The sequence below is a fragment of the Brachionichthys hirsutus genome, chromosome 12 (assembly GCF_040956055.1).
Source record: "Brachionichthys hirsutus isolate HB-005 chromosome 12, CSIRO-AGI_Bhir_v1, whole genome shotgun sequence".
Taxonomy (NCBI): Eukaryota; Metazoa; Chordata; class Actinopteri; order Lophiiformes; family Brachionichthyidae; genus Brachionichthys; species Brachionichthys hirsutus.
Window position 1 is genome coordinate 118,127 of NC_090908.1, and position 20,704 is coordinate 138,830.

The window sequence follows — 20,704 nt, forward strand, 5'->3', positions numbered from 1 at the left end:
TCCAAATTATTTTGGACATTTATCTTTTTAGGACCCAATGGGGCTGAGTGTCAGTGTCCATCAGAGGGACGCTGGTATCTGGCTGACAACAAGTCCTGTATCCCTGACAATGGGACCCGGTGCCAGCCAGGCCAGTTCACCTGTATGAATGGCCGCTGTATCCGTGCCCAGTGGAAATGTGACAATGACAATGACTGTGGAGATGGCAGTGATGAGTTGGAGAGAGTCTGTGGTAGGATCTACGGTTCAAATAATACTTGTATTTGTCCTTTTTTGAAGCATCATTTATTGAAAATCACACTGATACTAACACATTTTGTATTTTTGCTTTAACAAATGTCTTCCTTAGGAACTAAACCTGACTTTAACTATCTTGGTGTGTAAGCTTGTACATCTTGATTAACAAAAATTCAAATTAACAATATTAAATCAGCACTAACATTTATATCTTTGCATGCAGTCCCACAGTTGTTGTCGTCGTTTATTGCCTTTCCAGGTAACACTAACTTTCGCTGCATGCAGACTCCGTCTGGTGGCCAGAGCTGTGATTTGATCTCTTTCCATCCTGTGTTCCGGTTGGCAGCCTTCCACACCTGTGAGCCTACAGTCTTTACTTGTGGCAATGGCCGCTGCGTTCCCTACCACTACCGCTGTGACCACTACGATGACTGCGGAGACAACAGCGACGAGGGGGGCTGTCTGTTCAGACCGTGTGACCCCAGCACAGAGTTCAGCTGTAACAATGGCCGTTGCATTGCAAAAGATTATGTTTGCAATGGAATCAATAACTGCTATGACAACGGGACCTCTGATGAACAAAACTGCCGTGAGTATCCACAGAATTAAAAAGAGGTGAATTCTAAAATGAAAGTTGTTAACTTTGTTATAATGAAAATGATTATCCCAGCGGAGAGAACCTGTCAGCCAGAGCAAACGAAATGTCAGTCTACCAGCGTCTGCATCCCGCGTTCATACCTGTGTGACGGAGACGACGACTGCGGGGATATGAGTGACGAGAGCCCCACACACTGCGGTCAGTTTTAGGATTATGCTCAGTTGAGTTACAGGAGAGTTTGCTTTTTGCTGTTAACATTTTTGGCTGTATAAAAGGTGAACTCAGCCTCCATGACATCACCCAGGGGGTTCTGTTCTCTGCATCTACATCCACCAACGTCTGTTTGTAGGTCCGACACAAAAACTGCACAATATTTGTTTTCAAAATCACTATGTTTACTGTACATTACCTATTAGAGAACTATGCAGGCAGTTTAAACAAGTATACAAAATAAATACGGTAGATAATGATGAGATTCATAACAGCAACCGCTAGCTGTCACTCATATTGGTCATACCCATATTTATATAAAATAAACACATACATATTTCATAAAACAATCGATTATTTCATCTGATGTTTGAGTAAATCACTGTTTTAAGTACCATGAATATCTCAGTACACGGAACTGTTGAAATGTCCAATGTCCTCCACAAGGACGATAAGCCACAGAAGGTCATGGCTGACGGAGCTGTAAGGGGAAAGGCACACAAGCAGCAGGCATAAACACATCCTTAACAAGTTGATTCAAGATTCTTGGGTAGCCCCACAAGAAGAGGAATGAGGCTGGAGTCAGAGCATCAGTAACCTCCACACACACTGAAACGAGCAACAAGTCACGCATTCCTAGTGCCAAGCTGCTCCTGGACCAGCAGCAACATCTCAAGCATTTCACCTGAGCTGATGATCAAGATCCCGATGTCTGGAGGACTGGAACACAATCGGTCCAGTGTGTGGTGGGGATGGGGATGCTTCTTGGAGCCGCGTCATCTCTTGGTGTTGGTCCATTGTGTTTTATCAAGTCCAAAGTCAACACATCACCATCTACTGACCAGCTTTATGGAGATGCTGTTACTCGCCAACTCACCTGACTCGGACCCTACAGGGAATCTGTGAGGTATTGTGAAGAGGAAGATGAGCGGCACTAAAGCAACCGGGGCTTCAGTAACGCCTCCGCAGCACCACGGGTCACTCGCCCGGGCCGCCCTGCATCGATGCTAAACGAGGCCTGAGCCAGTATTGAACGCATAAGTGAACACACCCTTCACAAGTTTGAATTTTCTGTTTGATAAATATGTTTTGAGATTTTCATGAGTTGTATTAACGATGTATGATCTATCTAACATGTCCGTATTGTACGATATTCTCATGTATTGAAGTGCAGCTACACTCTAGATTGACAGAAATGACACATCAGAAGTGTGTCTGAAATAAAAGAAACACTGCTTGCAGGGCAAAATAATCATGTCAAGGGGATTCGACCACAGAGCCTCCCGCCGACGTGTCCTCCTTGTAATTGCATGTCGTTATTCCTCTCCTATGCAGCTGCATCAACGTGTTCCCAAACTGAGTTCCGCTGCTCTGGCGGCCGCTGCATCCCAGCCCACTGGTACTGTGATGGGGGGCCCGACTGCGCCGACGGCTCTGATGAACCTCTGTCGTGCAGTGAGTGCTTCACCACGCTCTGTCCTCTCCCCACTATCAGCTGTTTGTGTCCATCTGCCAGAATGCGTCTTAGTGCAGGTGAGGGAGCGTTGGGTTGGGGTTAAGGTTAGGGTTAGCATAGTGCTTGATTTTATATAGCGCTTTTCCAGATACTCAAAGACACTTTACATGGTATGTGCAGGTGACAGGGGCGGGGCTGCCAATCTGAGCCATCAGTCCTCCTGACCTCCACCGACATTCACAATGTGGGTGAAGTGTCTTGCCTAAGGACAACGACAGTGTACACATGTGCCCGAGCCGGGAATTGAACCACCAACCTCTCGATCATAGGACGACCCTCTCAACCTCTTGCGCCACCGGTTAGGGTTAGCGTTGGGGTTGGGGTTAGGGTTAGCGTTGGGTTGGGGTTGGGGTTAGGGTTAGCGTTGGGTTGGGGTTGGGGTTAGGGTTAGCGTTGGGTTGGGGTTGGGGTTAGCATTGGGTTGGGGTTAGGGTTAGCATTGGGTTGGGTTGGGGTTAGCGTTGGGTTGGGTTGGGGTTGGGGTTAGCATTGGGTTGGGTTGGGGTTAGTGTTGGGTTGGGGTTAGGGTTGGGTTTGGGGTTAGGGTTAGCGTTGGGTTGGGGTTGGGGTTAGTGTTGGGGTTGGGGTTAGGGTTAGTGTTGGGTTGGGGTTAGGGTTAGCGTTGGGTTGGGGTTGGGGTTGGGGTTGGGGTTGGGGTTAGGGTTAGCGTTGGGTTGGTGTTGGGTTGGGGTTGGGGTTAGTGTTGGGTTGGGGTTGGGGTTAGGGTTGGGGTTAGGGTTGGTGTTAGTGTTGGGTTGGGGTTGGGGTTAGGGTTGGGGTTAGTGTTGGGTTGGGGTTGGGGTTAGGGTTGGGGTTAGTGTTGGGTTGGGGTTAGTGTTGGGTTGGGGTTGGGGTTGGGGTTAGGGTTGGGTTTGGGGTTAGTGTTGGGTTGGGGTTAGGGTTGGTGTTAGTGTTGGGTTGGGGTTGGGGTTAGGGTTGGGGTTAGTGTTGGGTTGGGGTTGGGGTTAGGGTTGGGGTTAGTGTTGGGTTGGGGTTGGGGTTAGTGTTGGGTTGGGGTTGGGGTTGGGGTTAGGGTTGGGTTTGGGGTTAGTGTTGGGTTGGGGTTGGGGTTGGGGTTGGGGTTGGGGCTAGGGTTAGCGTTGGGTTGGGGTTAGGGTTAGTGTTGGGTTGGGGTTAGGGTTAGCGTTGGGTTGGGGTTGGGGTTAGGGTTGGGGTTAGGGTTAGCGTTGGGTTGGGGTTAGCGTTGGGTTGGGGTTGGGGTTAGGGTTGGGGTTGGGGTTAGGGTTAGCGTTGGGTTGGGGTTGGGGTTAGCGTTGGGTTGGGGTTAGGGTTAGCGTTGGGTTGGGGTTGGGGTTAGGGTTGGGGTTAGGGTTAGCGTTGGGTTGGGGTTGGGGTTAGCGTTGGGTTGGGGTTAGGGTTAGCGTTGGGTTGGGGTTGGGGTTAGGGTTGGGGTTAGGGTTAGCGTTGGGTTGGGGTTAGGGTTAGTGTTGGGTTGGGGTTAGGGTTAGCGTTGGGTTGGGGTTGGGGTTAGGGTTGGGTTGGGGTTGGGGTTAGCATTGGGTTGGGGTTGGGGTTAGCGTTGGGTTGGGGTTGGGGTTAGCATTGGGTTGGGGTTAGGGTTAGCATTGGGTTGGGTTGGGGTTAGTGTTGGGTTGGGGTTAGGGTTGGGTTTGGGGTTAGGGTTAGCGTTGGGTTGGGGTTGGGGTTAGCGTTGGGTTGGGGTTGGGGTTAGCATTGGGTTGGGGTTAGGGTTAGCATTGGGTTGGGTTGGGGTTAGTGTTGGGTTGGGGTTAGGGTTGGGTTTGGGGTTAGGGTTAGCGTTGGGTTGGGGTTGGGGTTAGGGTTAGTGTTGGGTTGGGGTTGGGGTTGGGGTTGGGGTTAGCGTTGGGTTGGGGTTAGGGTTAGCGTTGGGTTGGGGTTGGGGTTAGCGTTGGGTTGGGGTTGGGGTTAGTGTTGGGTTGGGGTTAGGGTTAGCGTTGGGTTGGGGTTGGGGTTAGGGTTGGGGTTAGGGTTAGCGTTGGGTTGGGGTTGGGGTTAGCGTTGGGTTGGGGTTGGGGTTAGGGTTGGGGTTGGGGTTAGGGTTAGCGTTGGGTTGGGGTTGGGGTTAGCGTTGGGTTGGGGTTGGGGTTAGCGTTGGGTTGGGGTTGGGGTTAGGGTTGGGGTTGGGGTTAGGGTTAGCGTTGGGTTGGGGTTGGGGTTAGCGTTGGGTTGGGGTTGGGGTAGTGTTGTGAGTGCGAGCCATTTCTTTGTTGGGGGTGTGGTCAGCCAGGCCTCCTATTGTGTGCTGCTTTCCTCCATGCTGACGCCCCCCAGTGTCTTCTGACTAACAGCACCTCCCCCTCCCTTTGTCCTCCAGAGGTTACAGAGCCTCACTTTGGCTTTTGTATAGTTTGCCCACCATGCATGGGGATGTTTAAAGTGGCCATCACTTTAAACTTATGTTGTTATATCCTGCAATTACTGAATTCTGTTATCACTTGAATTTTATGTTGTTTTTAGGCACCAGACGGAGCAGCGCTCCTAATCTCATAGTGTAGCCACTATGCCATGACAATAAAGGCTTTCTATTCTATTCTATGTTGCCATGACTATTTTGAAGCTTTACAGTGTTATGTTGTGCCTCTCTTACGAGATGGAATGCAGTCCTAATATAATGGACAATGAACGGCCGAGAGTTTGAAACGTAACCTTAATGATAAATGATTTGTCTTTGCAGCCACACTGGTCAGAACCTGCAACACGGATCAGTTTCGCTGTGATGATGGCAGGTGCATTGCCTCATCCTGGATCTGTGATGGGGACAATGACTGTGGTGACATGAGTGATGAGGACCAGAGGCATAACTGTGGTATGCATCCTTCTCCTTCTCATACTCTTGTTCCCAAGCAGTTTGCCGTTTGCTCCGCCCAGCCTCCCTCATCCTCTTTTTCTTCATGACACTCATGGATACACATTGCTGAAGGAGTTTTGCATTTAAGAATGTCAATTCCTGGCATCATAGCCTCCTGTATAAAGTCTCCATTCCTGGCTTCACCTCCCTCGCTCATTACTTTGTGTATGCCATCCATTTGTAGCTCAGGGTGGAGCAAGACCTGCATATCTCAACAATGTGTGCTCCATCAATAAAGATCGATCAATAAAGATGGAGAGCTTTGCCTTTCGGCTCAGCTCTCTCTTCACCATGACGGATCTGTGCAGGGTCCACATCACTGCAGACGCTGCACCGATCCGCCTGTCGATCTCCCGCTCCATCCTTCCCTCACTCGTGAACAAGACTACGAGGTACTTGAACTCCCCCACTTGGGGTAGGATCTCCTCCCCGACCTGGAGGTACTTGAACTCCCCCACTTGGGGTAGGATCTCCTCCCCGACCTGGAGGTACTTGAACTCCTCCACTTGGGGTAGGATCTCCTCCCCGACCTGGAGGTACTTGAACTCCTCCACTTGGGGCAGGATCTCCTCCCCGACCTGGAGGTACTTGAACTCCCCCACTTGGGGCAGGATCTCCTCCCCGACCTGGAGGTACTTGAACTCCTCCACTTGGGGTAGGATCTCCTCCCCGACCTGGAGGTACTTGAACTCCTCCACTTGGGGCAGGACCTCCTCCCCGACCTGGAGGTACTTGAACTCCCCCACTTGGGGTAGGATCTCCTCCCCGACCTGGAGGTACTTGAACTCCTCCACTTGGGGCAGGATCTCCTCCCCGACCTGGAGGTACTTGAACTCCTCCACACTGATTCTCATCCTGGCCGCTTCACACGCAGCTGAGACTGGCTCAACACACGATTATTCTAGTTAATCCTTACTGTTTTTTTTTTTCAGCCAACCGCACATGTTCAAATGCAGAGTTCACCTGCGTCAACAACCACCCACCTCAGCGGAAATGCATCCCACGTGACTGGGTATGTGATGGAGATGCGGACTGTGCAGATGCTTTAGACGAACATCAGAACTGCACACGCAGGTCCTGTGGCGTCAATGAGTTCACCTGTAGCAACGGCCTCTGCATACGCAGTTCGTACAGGTAAGACATTACTTCATCTTCATAAATTGCACCTGACACCAGGAAATTCTGTATTATTTTATTATTATTTGCATCTACAATCAGGTGCGATCGCCGCAATGACTGTGGAGACAGCAGTGACGAGCAGGGCTGCACATACCAGCCTTGCCAGCAACACCAGTTTACCTGCCAGAATGGCCGGTGCATGTCCCATGACTTTGTTTGCGATGGCGACAATGACTGTGGGGACGAGTCTGACGAGCTGGACTACATGTGCCATGTGCCGGTATCCAGCTGCCCCCCATCAGAGTTTAAATGTGACAATGGACACTGCATCGCTCTGAGCCAGGTGTGCAACAGGAACGATGACTGCTCTGACAACAGTGATGAGAAGGGATGTGGTGAGTGTGGTGTCTTCCCAATAGAACAGAACATTGAACCACTAATAGCGATGTCTTTTCAAGATTTTAGTTCTTCAATGGTTGTTCTTGGATTTCTCCACAAACATGGTGCCTGCTCCCCCTAGGGGAGACGTCACGAAGTGCTGGAGGAAGTCTGAAAAGACAACCATGGGAGATGATCCAAGCCAGTTTTTGTTTGCTTTATTGGCTCATATTTTAATATATTAGTATGCATGTATGCAAAAGTAAATGCTGCTGTTTCATAACATATAGCATAAGACTTAAGTGAGGCATGTCTTTAGATACAGAACATACTGTTGTATGTCACACAGATTGAAATACTTAAGTAGAATACCAATAGTGACCTTCCTCTTTGATTGAATAGGATAAAGGTCTTCCTGGCTGGCTCTAATAAGCGGATACTCACGCTTCTTTCCCTGTAGGTATTGATGAATGCACAGACCCAACCGTCCATCACTGTGCTCACAGTTGCACTGATACACCCACCAGTTTCATCTGCACCTGTCATCCTGGGTACCGCCTCATGTCCGACAGAGAGACGTGTGATGATGTCAATGAATGTGCAGAGACACCGAGTGTGTGCAGCCAAATCTGTGAGAACACAGTCGGCTCATACGTTTGTAAGTGCGCCCCAGGATTCCTCCGAGAGCCGGACGGCCGCAGCTGTCGTCAGAACAGCAACATCTCACCCTACCTCATCTTCAGCAACCGCTACTACCTGAGGAACCTGTCAACAGATGGGCGGGCCTACTCGCTGATCCTGCAGGGTCTGGCCAGCGTGGTGGCCGTGGACTTCGATCGCATTAGCAAGCACCTGTACTGGATTGATGTGAGCCGCAGGGTGATTGAGAGAATGTCGTTCCATGGCAGTAACAGAGAGGTTGTGGTCAATGGAGTTCTGCACGGGGAGGGCCTTGCAGTTGACTGGGTCGCAAGAAAGCTTTACTGGGTTGACAGCTTCTTGGACTGTATCAAAGTGTCTGAACTGGACGGTCGATTCGTGAAGAAACTGGCTGAACACTGCATTGATGCAAATAACACCTACTGCTTTGAAAACCCCAGAGGCATTGTGCTGCATCCCAAATATGGGTGAGTCAGCCTCAAGGAGGAACCAAGTGTTGTGATCGGATGATCTATATATTGGGCAGGCTGATAACTGGGATGCTTTGTTGCCAACACTGACTTATCAAATTATATTATCAGAAAGGACATGGAAGTGCAGCAAATGATAAAAGGAAAGGTGGTTTTACAGGCAGTGATTGGTCTTGTCTTGTTTTACTCTATTGATCAATAGTTTCCTTTCCTTTCCTAACCCTTTAGAATAGTCACAAAAATTGGGCCTATAAGATAAAGTGTGATGGCATTTGTTGTTCAACTTTATAATACACTGCACATACTACCATTTTTCTCAAAAGTTAAGGATTATTTTCAAAAAGTACTCAGAAATATTATTTAGTACATGTTTCGTTGGAAGAGTATCTTGTCCCCATACTATGGGCAAGTGAGTCATTTGTTCAGATATACGTCCATCATGTGATGGAAAGTAACCTCCTGTCCTCCCTGATAGATTTATGTACTGGACAGACTGGGGAGACAAAGCTTTTATCGGTCGTGTTGGAATGGATGGAACCAACAAAACAGCGATCATCACCACCAAGATAGAGTGGCCCAACGGGATCACCGTGGACTACACAAACGACAAGCTGTACTGGTCTGATGCTCATCTCGGTTACATCGAGTGGGTGAAATCCACCGGGGACCAGTGCAGGCATGAATGCAGGGAGCCTTTTAATGCTGTGCTTTGTCTATCCTTCGTCAGGTACTCAGACCTGGACGGCCGACACAGACACACGGTCTATGATGGGGACTTGCCTCACCCTTTTGCCCTGACTGTGTTCGAGGACACCGTTTACTGGACTGACTGGAACACTCGCACAGTGGAGAAAGGCAACAAGTACAATGGCTCGGGTCACCAGGTGCTGCTGAACACCACTCACAGACCCTTTGACATCCATGTGTGTCATCCTTATAGACAGCCTGTTGGTAAGCTCAAATCACAGAATTGTTTCTTCTTGTGACGTGATTTAAGAGCTGACAACTTAGCTGAACAACACCTGGCCCTTAGCTGAACAACACCTGGCCCTTAGCTGAACAACACCTGGCCCTTGTTTGCCAAGCTGCAGTGAACTGAGACTGAAAGACTTCCTCTTCCTCTGACAGTAAACAATCCTTGTGAGGTGAACAATGGAGGCTGCTCTCACCTGTGCCTGATCCGTCACGGGGGAAGGGGACACACCTGCAAATGCCCTGACCATTTCCTGACTGTTCAAATAGGAGGGGTGACCCGGTGTCTCCCCATGTGCACCAGCACCCAGTACCGATGTGCTAACAATGAACGGTTTGTCTCGATGACTTCCTGTGGTGCACCTTGTCATTTATTTGATGCTGATTTTTAAACATTAGATATTATTGTTGATTTGAATGTCAGCAATTTGTTGGACAACGAAACCCAATCAGGCAGACACAGATTTTGATGACACATTTTTTAACAATTTTTGAATCATTATTTGTAATTTCAAAAAAACAAAAAGAAACAAATCAATATACATGCACCGCATGCAGCTTTGATATTCTGTAAAGTTCTAGCGTCCATCCCTTCCTCCGCTTCGTTAGGTGTATTCCTATCTGGTGGAAATGTGACAGTCAGAGGGACTGCAGAGACGGGTCCGATGAGCCCCCCACCTGTCCCGCTCGCCACTGCAGGCTCGGACAGTTTCAGTGCAACGATGGAAACTGCACCAGTCCACATTTCATGTGCAACAGCCAGCAGGACTGCCATGATGGTTCAGATGAAGACCCGGTGCTATGTGGTCGGTTGGGTGTTCTTAGCCATTATCCATTTGTCATCTATATCGTATTCTTTGATTAGTGCTTTTACTCAGTTTATATTCTACCTGTTTTTTATGTTTTATGTTTGACTTGTCTTCCCTCCAGCTACACACCAGTGCGAATCTCACCAGTGGAAATGTGCAAATAAGAGGTGCGTCCCGGAGTCATGGCAGTGTGATGGTGAAGACGACTGTGGGGACCAGTCTGACGAGGACCCTGCCCACTGCTCCACCAGGACCTGTCGTCCAGGACAATTCAGATGCAGCAATGGACGCTGCATTCCCCAGAGCTGGAAATGTGATGCTGATGATGATTGTGGTTACAACTCTGATGAGCCGTTAGAGGAATGCAGTAAGTCATGCACCTTTCTATTTATTACAACACTCATGCAAGGCCTCAGTCACAATCTAAGATGCATTTCAATAAAAAAAAAACTTTGATTCACATTGAGACAGACAAAAGTTTGGGGTGGGACTTATTTTGTCTGACTTTTAGCCATATATTTTTAAGAGCTGCCCCTGTCCTTCTCTCATTAAACTGCTAGCCGTGGTGTTTTGTCCACAGTGGGACCAGCATATCGATGTGACAACCACACACAGTTTGACTGCCAGACCGACTACCGTTGTGTGCCACTCTGGTCTGTTTGCAACGGCCACAGTGACTGTAGAGACAACAGCGATGAGCAGGGCTGTGGTGAGTCTGTGACCACCATCTTTGTTTTCAAAGCTATCATGATGAGCAAAAAAGAAGCGTCAACTCGACTTGTTCAAGATAGATCGAAGACGTTTCACCTCTCATCCAAGAGACTTCTTCAAAACTCATTTTTCCTGGTCGATCAAGTTATTTATTTTCTGATAGCAAGGACTTAAATGTTTAGAACATGGAACCAACGCCATGTGAGCAAGGAGTGTGTGAAGGGCAATTAGCCAACACCTCAACCTCCTGTGGAACATTACACAGTGAGGTAGTGGGAGGTGCTGATGGAGAGCGTCTCAACACTCGCCCTCCCCCGCCATTTGCCTCTGCCTGGGAGCGCTGCAGATTTATGAGCTGTCAGGTGGTATGGGTCTACGTAGAAGTGTGTGTTGTTGCTTTGTCCTTGCGTGGGGGCAGGGTTCACACAAGTCTCTTTGTACTCTGCTACGATCCAAACACACCCGCCACGGTCCTCCCGTCTCTTATCGGAGGCCCTCGCTCCATTAGTGCCATGCCCGCGCAGGACGGGATCCGTGCTAATCTCCCCCTAAGAATGTAGCGGACGGGCCAGGTGGAGGGCTAGCTAGCACTGCGCTATCTTTGACCCCCCCAGCACTGTGTGGTAGAGACGGCTCAGGCTAGCTCGCCTCCACTCCTTTCTCGTCTCCTGCAGCCTTATCCTCTGCAGACACATGCTGGCATGGCCAGAGGGCACCCATCTGTCCATAGAATGCTGCTCTCCTCCCTCTTTGCAGCTGAATTAAAGACACAAGGCCTTCACTTCAAACAGACTCTGAGTGTTGCTTGGGGCATATATTTATACTCTTAATAGAACTAAAACTGTGTCGATGTTCATGGCCAATGTGCTAAAGGTGGAAAAGAGAGTTTTCCAGGCAGAGCAATGAGAAAGATAAACTTGGGTGATCATAAGGGTTTAAAGTTCTCCATTCCCAGATGAAGTGACCTGTCATCCAAGTGGAGACTTCCGTTGTGACAACCACCGCTGCATCCCGCTGAGATGGAGATGTGATGGAGAGGACGACTGCGGGGACGACTCTGATGAACACAGATGTGGTGAGTTCTGTTCACCGATAAACATCAATCGTTACGTTGTGTCTGAGGAAAATCTATAAATGTCTTCTACTTCTAGTGTAGCTCCTCTGAATTGACCAAATGGAAGAGTGTTGATGAAAAATAATAGTCCTGCTATAACTTTATCAAACATCAGGGAGGATTTGTAACACGTCTGCTGACAGTGGATTGCTGCGAGCGGTTCTTATCAGCTGGTGCACAAACATGCTGTCCTCAGCATGTCAGGAAGAGGGAGTGAAGTCTGTCGGCCTTTGCCCTGGAAGACTGTAACATGTCTGAAGATATTCCATTTAATGGCCATAATGCAAGTTAAATCATGGTGGTAATGATGCCAACAGCTCTCTGCAGAGTAACAGCTGATATAACTCTGTGTTATTTCAAGATATGGATGAAAATGATAAGCTGTGTTTAAAATTCCTTGACTTGACAAATGTTGTAAAGTTGATTCAGAGTCACTGGAGCGTTTGACGCTCCTCTGATTGATGTGTGTGAGTCAGTTTTGTGGAATGAATAAAAGTAAAGCAGATTCCACGTCTTCCATCAGCTCCACGTGCGTGCACGGAGAGCGAGTTTCGTTGTGATAATCTGCACTGCATTCCCGCCCGTTGGGTCTGTGACCATGACAACGACTGCGAGGACAACTCGGATGAAAGGGACTGTGGTAAGTCCTGCTGCTTTGGATGAACACAGGGCTGCACCGAACAAAGGCGAGCAGGACCAGCTGTTTACAGAAATGGTGTATTCTTCCCGTTTCTTCGTGCTGCTAGAATACTTTGGACACACCCTTTATTCGCGATGAAGCTCCTCCTTTCCGTGCTCCAGGCTTGTATGTGAATTCATGCTGGCTTTGCTTTTGTTGTAGAGTTGCGAACTTGTCCTCCTGGTCATTTCCAGTGCGGGAGTGGACACTGTATCGCTGAACGATTGAAATGCGACGGCAGCCCTGACTGCCTTGACTACACAGACGAGACGTCTTGTCGTGAGTCACACTGAATGGTGTCAAATGTGAGTTTGTTAACAAACTTACATTTGACAAATTGGTTCTCACTTTCAGCAAGCCGCTTTCCTAACGGCATGTACTGCCCCCCCTCCATGTTTGAGTGCAAAAACCACATATGTGTCCATCCTCACTGGAAATGTGATGGAGACGATGACTGTGGAGATGATTCAGACGAGGAGCTTCACCTCTGCTGTAGGAACACCTGCACACACATTTCATATTTCTTGCCCTGCTCAAAATGAGATCATCATCACAGGTTAAACGTTTTTGCTGATTCACAGTGGAAGTCCAGTGTGCGACTCCCTTTCGTTTCCGCTGTGACAACAACCGCTGCATCTACGCTCACGAGCTGTGTAACTCCGTCAACGACTGTGGCGACGGCTCCGATGAGAGGCAGCAAAACTGTAAGTCTGATAGCTGCCATGTTGTATTTCCTTTACTGAACATTACCTATCTGAATCTCAGAAGTTGATATGTTTCTGTCTGTCAAGGCCAAAGCCCGACTCACGGACCCTGTGCGGATGAGGAGTACAAATGCAGTAACGGACAGTGTATCCCTCCGCAGTACGCCTGTGATGATTATGACGACTGTGGAGACCAGTCAGATGAGCTTGGCTGCCGTGAGTACAGAAACAAAGACTATAATAGTGAATCCAAAGATTATGAACATTTATACAGTTTATCTTCACACAAAAATAATTGGTTCGGCCAATCGGTCTCAAATACCGGGCAACCATAGAAATGTACAGGGGTCGTCGACTTACAACGACAATTGGTCCCGAGGGTTTTGACGTGTGCTGTAAGTCGCCTCATGTTACTGTAAGTATGTTATGCTGTAAAATAAAAGTAGAAAGAGACCATTTCCTCTGGGTAGACATCGTGGGTGAGACCGCAGAAACTGTCAAACACTCGATTCGCTCGCTCGCTTTCCTGTATGTCGTAAAAACACCAACAGACAAACGACAGACGAGTGCGGTCGTAAAGTCGAACTGCCGTAATTCAACGAGTGTCTGAAGGAATGAATAAAAAGAAATCCACTGGCATTGTTTCATTCTGAGAAGCATGACTGCTGAATTAGTTCAGTTTGTAGTAACGTAAATTAGTTGGATTAATCAGGTAGCGCCGTGGCTGTGGTGGATCACGAGAGAGGGGACCCCAAAATCCAGAGACGTAGACCAAAGGAAAGGTTTTTACTGGAATAAAATAATAAGACAAAATAATAAACTGAGGAAAACCGGATGGGCAGGCGTCACAAAATACTAAACAAAATAACACTGCCGAGAAAACTGAAAAGCACTGTCGTAAACGACGGGACCGGCTGGAGCCCAAGATCCAAAAAGCATAAATACACAGCCGAGTACTAACAACGTTCAACAAGCAACGAGTACGGCAGCACGCTCTGGAAGCGATACGGGGGGGGCACAGAGGGCCAAGGAACATGAATCATCTGGCAGGGAACGGAGGGTGGGGCCAGGTTTCAGGAGTCGCTGTTGATGACTGGTGAGTGCCTTCAGGTGTGGCCTGCTGGAATCCTGCTGGGTCGCTTTCAGACGCACCTGAGAGGAGAGAGAATGTGGTCGAGCTCATTACAAGGGCTGTGATACAAAGAGCCCGTTTATATCAACGTCCACGTTACTGAATATACATTCAAGATTCAAGATTCAAGATACTTTATTGTCATTATGCAAGCATAATAAAATCGTGAGAAGGCCCACGGCTTAAGGCACAAATCATAACAAACTAAATTCTCTCTCTTAAGAAACAATATATATACACACAGAGAGAATATATATACACACAGAGAATATATATACACACAGAGAATATATATATACACAGAGAGAGAGTGAGAATCACAGGCAGTAGTGCAGAATGGCAGCAGCAGCAACAGGACCGGCATAAAGCGTCCCAGATCGCTACGAGGGAACGACTGCTTTCACAGCTCGGGGGAAGAAGCTGTTCCTGAGCCTCGTAGTGCTGCTTCTTATCGTCCTGAACCGCCTCCCTGATGGGGGCGGGACAAACAGTCTGTGGGCGGGACAAACAGTCTGTGGCCCGGGTGGGTGGGGTCTGTGGGCGGGACAAACAGTCTGTGGCCCGGGTGGGTGGGGTCTGTGGGCGGTACAAACAGTCTGTGGCCCGGGTGGGTGGGGTCTGTGGGCGGGACAAACAGTCTGTGGCCCGGGTGGGTGGGGTCTGTGGGCGGGACAAACAGTCTGTGGCCCGGGTGGGTGGGGTCTGTGGCGATGCGTCTGGCCCTCCTCTGGACTCTGGAGGTGTAAACAGAGTCCAAATCAGGCAGACGGTGACCCACAATCCCCTGAGCTGTCCTCACCACCCGGGATAGGTCCTTCCTGTCCTGCGCCGTGCAGCTGCCGTCCCACACGGTCGCACTGAGACACAGGATGCTCTCTATCGTGGCCCGGTAGAAGTCTTCAAGCAGCACAGAGGAGAGTCCAGCCCGCTTCAGCTTCCTGAGGAAGAAGAGCCGTTGCTGGGCCTTCTTCACTAGGTGTCTGGTGTTGAGTGTCCAGGAGAGGTCAGAGGAGATGTGGATGCCCAGGAATTTAATGTTCTCCACACGCTCCACTGCTTCCCCTCGTATGCACAGGGGGGCGTGTTCAGTCTTCCTGGACCTCCTGTAGTCCACTATGACCTCCTTGGTCTTGCTGGTGTTCAGAACAAGGCTGTTACTCGAGCACCACAGCATCAGGTTCTGGACCTCCTCTCTGTAGTGGGTCTCATCGTTGTTGGAGATGTGACCCACCACGGTGGTGTCGTCAGCAAACTTCACAACCATGTTAAAACAAGCACGAAAAGCCGGGAGCCTCGGGCCGCAGCGTGTGTACGTACAGACACATATGTACAGACTAACAGATGAGGGGAGACAGGAAGCTCCTCTGAGTATGATGTTTGCAGATGACATTGTGATCTGCAGGTAGAGGAGAATCTAGAGAAGTGGAGGTCTGCTCTAGAAAAGAGAGGGATGAAGGTGAGCAGGAGTAAAACAGAGTACATGTGTGTACCTGAGAAGGTCCCAGGGGGGACAGTGAAGCTACAAGGAAGAGACGTAAAGAAGGGAGAGGACTTCAGGTACCTCGGGTCAACAGAGCAGAGTGATGGAGAGAATGTGGAAAGGAGGTGAAGAATCGTGTGCAGGCAGGCTGGAACGGGGGAGGAGAGTATCAGGTGTGCTCTGTGATAGGACGAAGGGACAGGTCTACAAGACAGTGGTGAGGACAGCCATGATGGACGGCTTAGAGACAGTGGTGAGGACAGCCATGATGGACGGCTTAGAGACAGTGGTGAGGACAGCCATGATGGACGGCTTGGAGACAGTGGTGAGGACAGCCATGATGGACGGCTTAGACAGTGGTGAGGACAGCCATGATGGACGGCTTAGAGACAGTGGTGAGGACAGCCATGATGGACGGCTTGGAGACAGTGGTGAGGACAGCCATGATGGACGGCTTGGAGTCAGTGGTGAGGACAGCCATGATGGACGGCTTAGACAGTGGTGAGGACAGCCATGATGGACGGCTCAGAGACAGTGGTGAGGACAGCCATGATGGACGGCTTAGAGACAGTGGTGAGGACGGCATGATGGACGGCTTAGAGACAGTGGTGAGGACAGCCATGATGGACGGCTCAGAGACAGTGGTGAGGACAGCCATGATGGACGGCTTAGAGACAGTGGTGAGGACAGCCATGATGGACGGCTCAGAGACAGTGGTGAGGACAGCCATGATGGACGGCTCAGAGACAGTGGTGAGGACAGCCATGATGGACGGCTTGGAGACAGTGGTGAGGACAGCCATGATGGACGGCTTAGAGACAGTGGTGAGGACAGGCATGATGGACGGCTTAGAGACAGTGGTGAGGACAGCATGATGGACGGCTTAGACAGTGGTGAGGACAGCCATGATGGACGGCTTACAGACAGTGGTGAGGACAGCCACGACTTAGACAGTGTCTCTGAGGAAGAGACAGGAGGCGGAGCTAGAAGTGGAGGAGATGAAGATGCTGAGGTTCTCCTTGGGAGTGACCAGGTTGGACAGGATTAGAAATGAGACAATAAGAGGGACAGTGAAGGTTACACGATTTGGGGTTAGTGTTGGGGAGGATGATGCAAAGGACAGGGTGAAGTGGAGAAGGTTCTGTTGCTGTGGCAACAAGAAGAAAGAACATAAATAACAGTGAAACCCGACGTGAGTACCTTTCTGTGTTTTTGTACTTGCCGCTGATAGACCGGGGACGTGGACATTCGTGCAGTGACAACATCTGTGAACACAACTGCACTGACCTGACAGCTGGAGGCTTACTCTGTTCGTGTCGCCCCGGCTACAAGCCTCCAATGACAGAGAGACACACCTGCGAAGGTAAAAGCCACATCAGTTCATCTTAACACATTTCAGCGTTGACCTGGACGTTTCTCCCGCTGCTGGAAACAGATGTGAACGAGTGTGAGGCGTTTGGCACGTGTCCCCAGCAGTGCCAGAACACAAAGGGAAGCTACGAGTGTTTTTGTGCTAAAGGTTTTCTCTCCTTTGGTGAGCCACCCGGGACAGAGTGTGCCGCCCAGGGTAAGAATCAGAGCAAATTCTCCATCAAATATTCAGAGAAGCTATGAAACTATGCTATGAATTTGCTAATAGCATTCAGCTCACCTGTGCAGGAAATCCACCAGTGCTGCTCCTGCCAGACAATGTTCGCATCCGCCGTTTCAACCTGTCGTCCGAGCAGTATTCAGATTATGTGGACAACGCTGAGCACATCCAGGCCTTGGACTACCTGTGGGACCCGGAGGGACAAGGACTCAGTGAGAACCCTTCTGAAACTGTGTCCTGCTACAGTAAGTAATGCAGCAACTTTAGCTTGAATCACATTCATCCCTTGATGTTCTGTAGGTATTGTGTACTGGACCGTTCTGGGTCGGGGATCTGATTTTGGGTCAATCAAACGTGCCTACATGACCACATTTAATGATCATGGCAGCAACCCAGTGAAAGATGTGGATCTGAACCTCAGATACGTTGCTAATCCTGATGGCATCGCTTTGGACTGGGTTGGCGGGTAATTTAACAAGACTAGAAATCAAGCATTGGAGAGATTGCTCTAGATTCTTGTCAAGACCTTATATTGATCCCGTCTTACAGGCACATTTACTGGACAGATTCAGGCACCAATCGAATTGAGGTGGCCAAACTGGATGGGCGATACAGGAAGTGGTTGATCCACACAGACCTCGACCAGCCTGCTGCTGTTGTCGTCAATCCATCACTTGGGTATGACGGTGGCTCATTCACGTTCTGCATTGGTTTGGATGATATTGCAACCATGGTAACACACTATTGTGTCTGTGGCAGGATGATGTACTGGACAGACTGGGGCCGGACACCCAGAATAGAGTCAGCATGGATGGACGGCCGGCACAGAGAGGTGCTGGTGAAGGAGGACGACCTTGGCTGGCCTACTGGGCTGGCTGTGGACTATCTGAATGGAAATCGGATATACTGGTGTGACTCCAAAGAGAACATTATTGCGTCTATGAAGCCCGATGGGACCGGCAGGAAGATCGTCCTATCAGGAGGTCAGAGGCAAACGCGCAGGACCTTATCAGCAGCACTGAAATATCAAGTCTTTCCTTACAAATATTGTGTCTCATCTCTCGCAGACATTGGACATCCCTACAGTCTGGATGTATTTGAGGGACATGTGTACTGGACAACAAAAGACAAAGGCGAAGTGTGGAGGACAAACAAGTTTGGAAATGGAAATAAAGTCAAGGTTCTGACCATTAATCCTTGGCTGACACAAGTCCGCATTTACCAGGAGCACCGACACAACCAGTCAGGTCAGAACATGCAACTGGACCTTAACCAGTCAGGCCAGAACATGCAACTGGACCTTAACCAGTCAGGTCAGAACATGCAACTGGACCTTAACCAGTCAGGTCAGGCCAGAACATGCAACTGGACCTTAACCAGTCCGGTCAGGTCAGAACATGCAACTGGACCTTAACCAGTCAGGTCAGAACATGCAACTGGACCTTAACCAGTCAGGTCAGAACATGCAACTGGACCTTAACCAGTCAGGTCAGGCCAGAACATGCAACTGGACCTTAACCAGTCCGGTCAGGTCAGAACATGTAACTGGACCTTAACCAGTCCGGTCAGAACATGCAACTGGACCTTAACCAGTCAGGTCAGAACATGCAACTGGACCTTAACCAGTCCGGTCAGGTCAGAACATGTAACTGGACCTTAACCAGTCAGGTCAGAACATGCAACTGGACCTTAACCAGTCAGGCCAGAACATGCAACTGGACCTTAACCAGTCCGGTCAGGTCAGAACATGTAACTGGACCTTAACCAGTCAGGTCAGAACATGCAACTGGACCTTAACCAGTCAGGTCAGAACATGCAACTGGATCTTAACCAGTCAGGTCAGGCCAGAACATGTAACTGGACCTTAACCAGTCAGGCCAGAACATGCAACTGGACCTTAACCAGTCAGGTCAGGCCAGAACATGCAACTGGACCTTAACCAGTCAGGTCAGGCCAGAACATGTAACTGGACCTTAACCAGTCAGGCCAGAACATGCAACTGGACCTTAACCAGTCAGGTCAGGCCAGAACATGCAACTGGACCTTAACCAGTCAGGTCAGGCCAGAACATGCAACTGGACCTTAACCAGTCAGGCCAGAACATGCAACTGGACCTTAACCAGTCAGGTCAGGTCAGAACATGCAACTGGACCTTAACCAGTCAGGTCAGAACATGCAACTGGACCTTAACCAGTCAGGTCAGAACATGTAACTGGACCTTAACCAGTCAGGTCAGGTCAGAACATGCAACTGGACCTTAACCAGTCAGGTCAGAACATGTAACTGGACCTTAACCAGTCAGGTCAGGTCAGAACATGCAACTGGACCTTAACCAGTCCTGTCAGAACATGTAACTGGACCTTAACCAGTCAGGCCAGAACATGCAACTGGACCTTAACCAGTCAGGTCAGGTCAGAACATGCAACTGGATCTTAACCAGTCAGGTCAGAACATGCAACTGGATCTTAACCAGTCAGGTCAGAACATGCAACTGGACCTTAACCAGTCAGGTCAGGTCAGAACATGTAACTGGATCTTAACCAGTCCTGTCAGAACATGTAACTGGACCTTAACCAGTCAGGTCAGGTCAGAACATGTAACTGGACCTTAACCAGTCAGGTCAGAACATGCAACTGGATCTTAACCAGTCAGGTCAGAACATGCAACTGGACCTTAACCAGTCAGGTCAGGTCAGAACATGCAACTGGATCTTAACCAGTCAGGTCAGGCCAGAACATGCAACTGGATCTTAACCAGTCAGGCCAGAACATGCAACTGGACCTTAACCAGTCAGGTCAGGTCAGAACATGCAACTGGACCTTAACCAGTCAGGCCAGAACATGCAACTGGACCTTAACCAGTCAGGTCAGAACATGTAACTGGACCTTAACCAGTCAGGTCAGGTCAGAACATGCAACTGGACCTTAACCAGTCAGGTCAGAACATGTAACTGGACCTTAACCAGTCAGGTCAGGTCAGAACATGCAACTGGACCTTAACCAGTCCTGTCAGAACATGTAACTGGACCTTAACCAGTCAGGCCAGAACATGCAACTGGACCTTAACCAGTCAGGTCAGGTCAGAACATGCAACTGGATCTTAACCAGTCAGGTCAGAACATGCAACTGGATCTTAACCAGTCCTGTCAGAACATGTAACTGGACCTTAACCAGTCAGGTCAGGTCAGAACATGTAACTGGACCTTAACCAGTCAGGTCAGAACATGCAACTGGATCTTAACCAGTCAGGTCAGAACATGCAACTGGACCTTAACCAGTCAGGTCAGAACATGCAACTGGATCTTAACCAGTCAGGTCAGAACATGCAACTGGATCTTAACCAGTCAGGTCAGGTCAGAACATGTAACTGGACCTTAACCAGTCAGGTCAGAACATGCAACTGGATCTTAACCAGTCAGGTCAGAACATGTAACTGGACCTTAACCAGTCAAGTCAGGTCAGAACATGCAACTG

The 20,704-nt window shown here is 49.3% G+C and overlaps 1 protein-coding gene across 1 annotated transcript in view; it reads left to right on the plus strand.

Annotated features, from left to right (window-relative positions):
* Positions 1–20,704, plus strand: part of lrp2a (low density lipoprotein receptor-related protein 2a) — a 48,708-nt gene that overhangs the window by 24,790 nt on the left and 3,214 nt on the right. Inside the window, 29 exon segments of the mRNA XM_068746778.1 lie at positions 32–232; positions 350–376; positions 461–496; positions 584–826; positions 908–1,033; positions 2,381–2,500; positions 5,239–5,370; positions 6,345–6,546; positions 6,631–6,926; positions 7,370–8,036; positions 8,515–8,685; positions 8,767–8,990; positions 9,168–9,345; positions 9,621–9,817; positions 9,942–10,187; positions 10,401–10,529; positions 11,487–11,606; positions 12,169–12,285; positions 12,487–12,603; positions 12,679–12,816; positions 12,906–13,028; positions 13,116–13,244; positions 16,872–17,003; positions 17,076–17,207; positions 17,300–17,443; positions 17,532–17,697; positions 17,781–17,909; positions 17,991–18,214; positions 18,299–18,478. Coding sequence (XP_068602879.1) covers positions 32–232; positions 350–376; positions 461–496; positions 584–826; positions 908–1,033; positions 2,381–2,500; positions 5,239–5,370; positions 6,345–6,546; positions 6,631–6,926; positions 7,370–8,036; positions 8,515–8,685; positions 8,767–8,990; positions 9,168–9,345; positions 9,621–9,817; positions 9,942–10,187; positions 10,401–10,529; positions 11,487–11,606; positions 12,169–12,285; positions 12,487–12,603; positions 12,679–12,816; positions 12,906–13,028; positions 13,116–13,244; positions 16,872–17,003; positions 17,076–17,207; positions 17,300–17,443; positions 17,532–17,697; positions 17,781–17,909; positions 17,991–18,214; positions 18,299–18,478 — 5,046 coding nt within the window.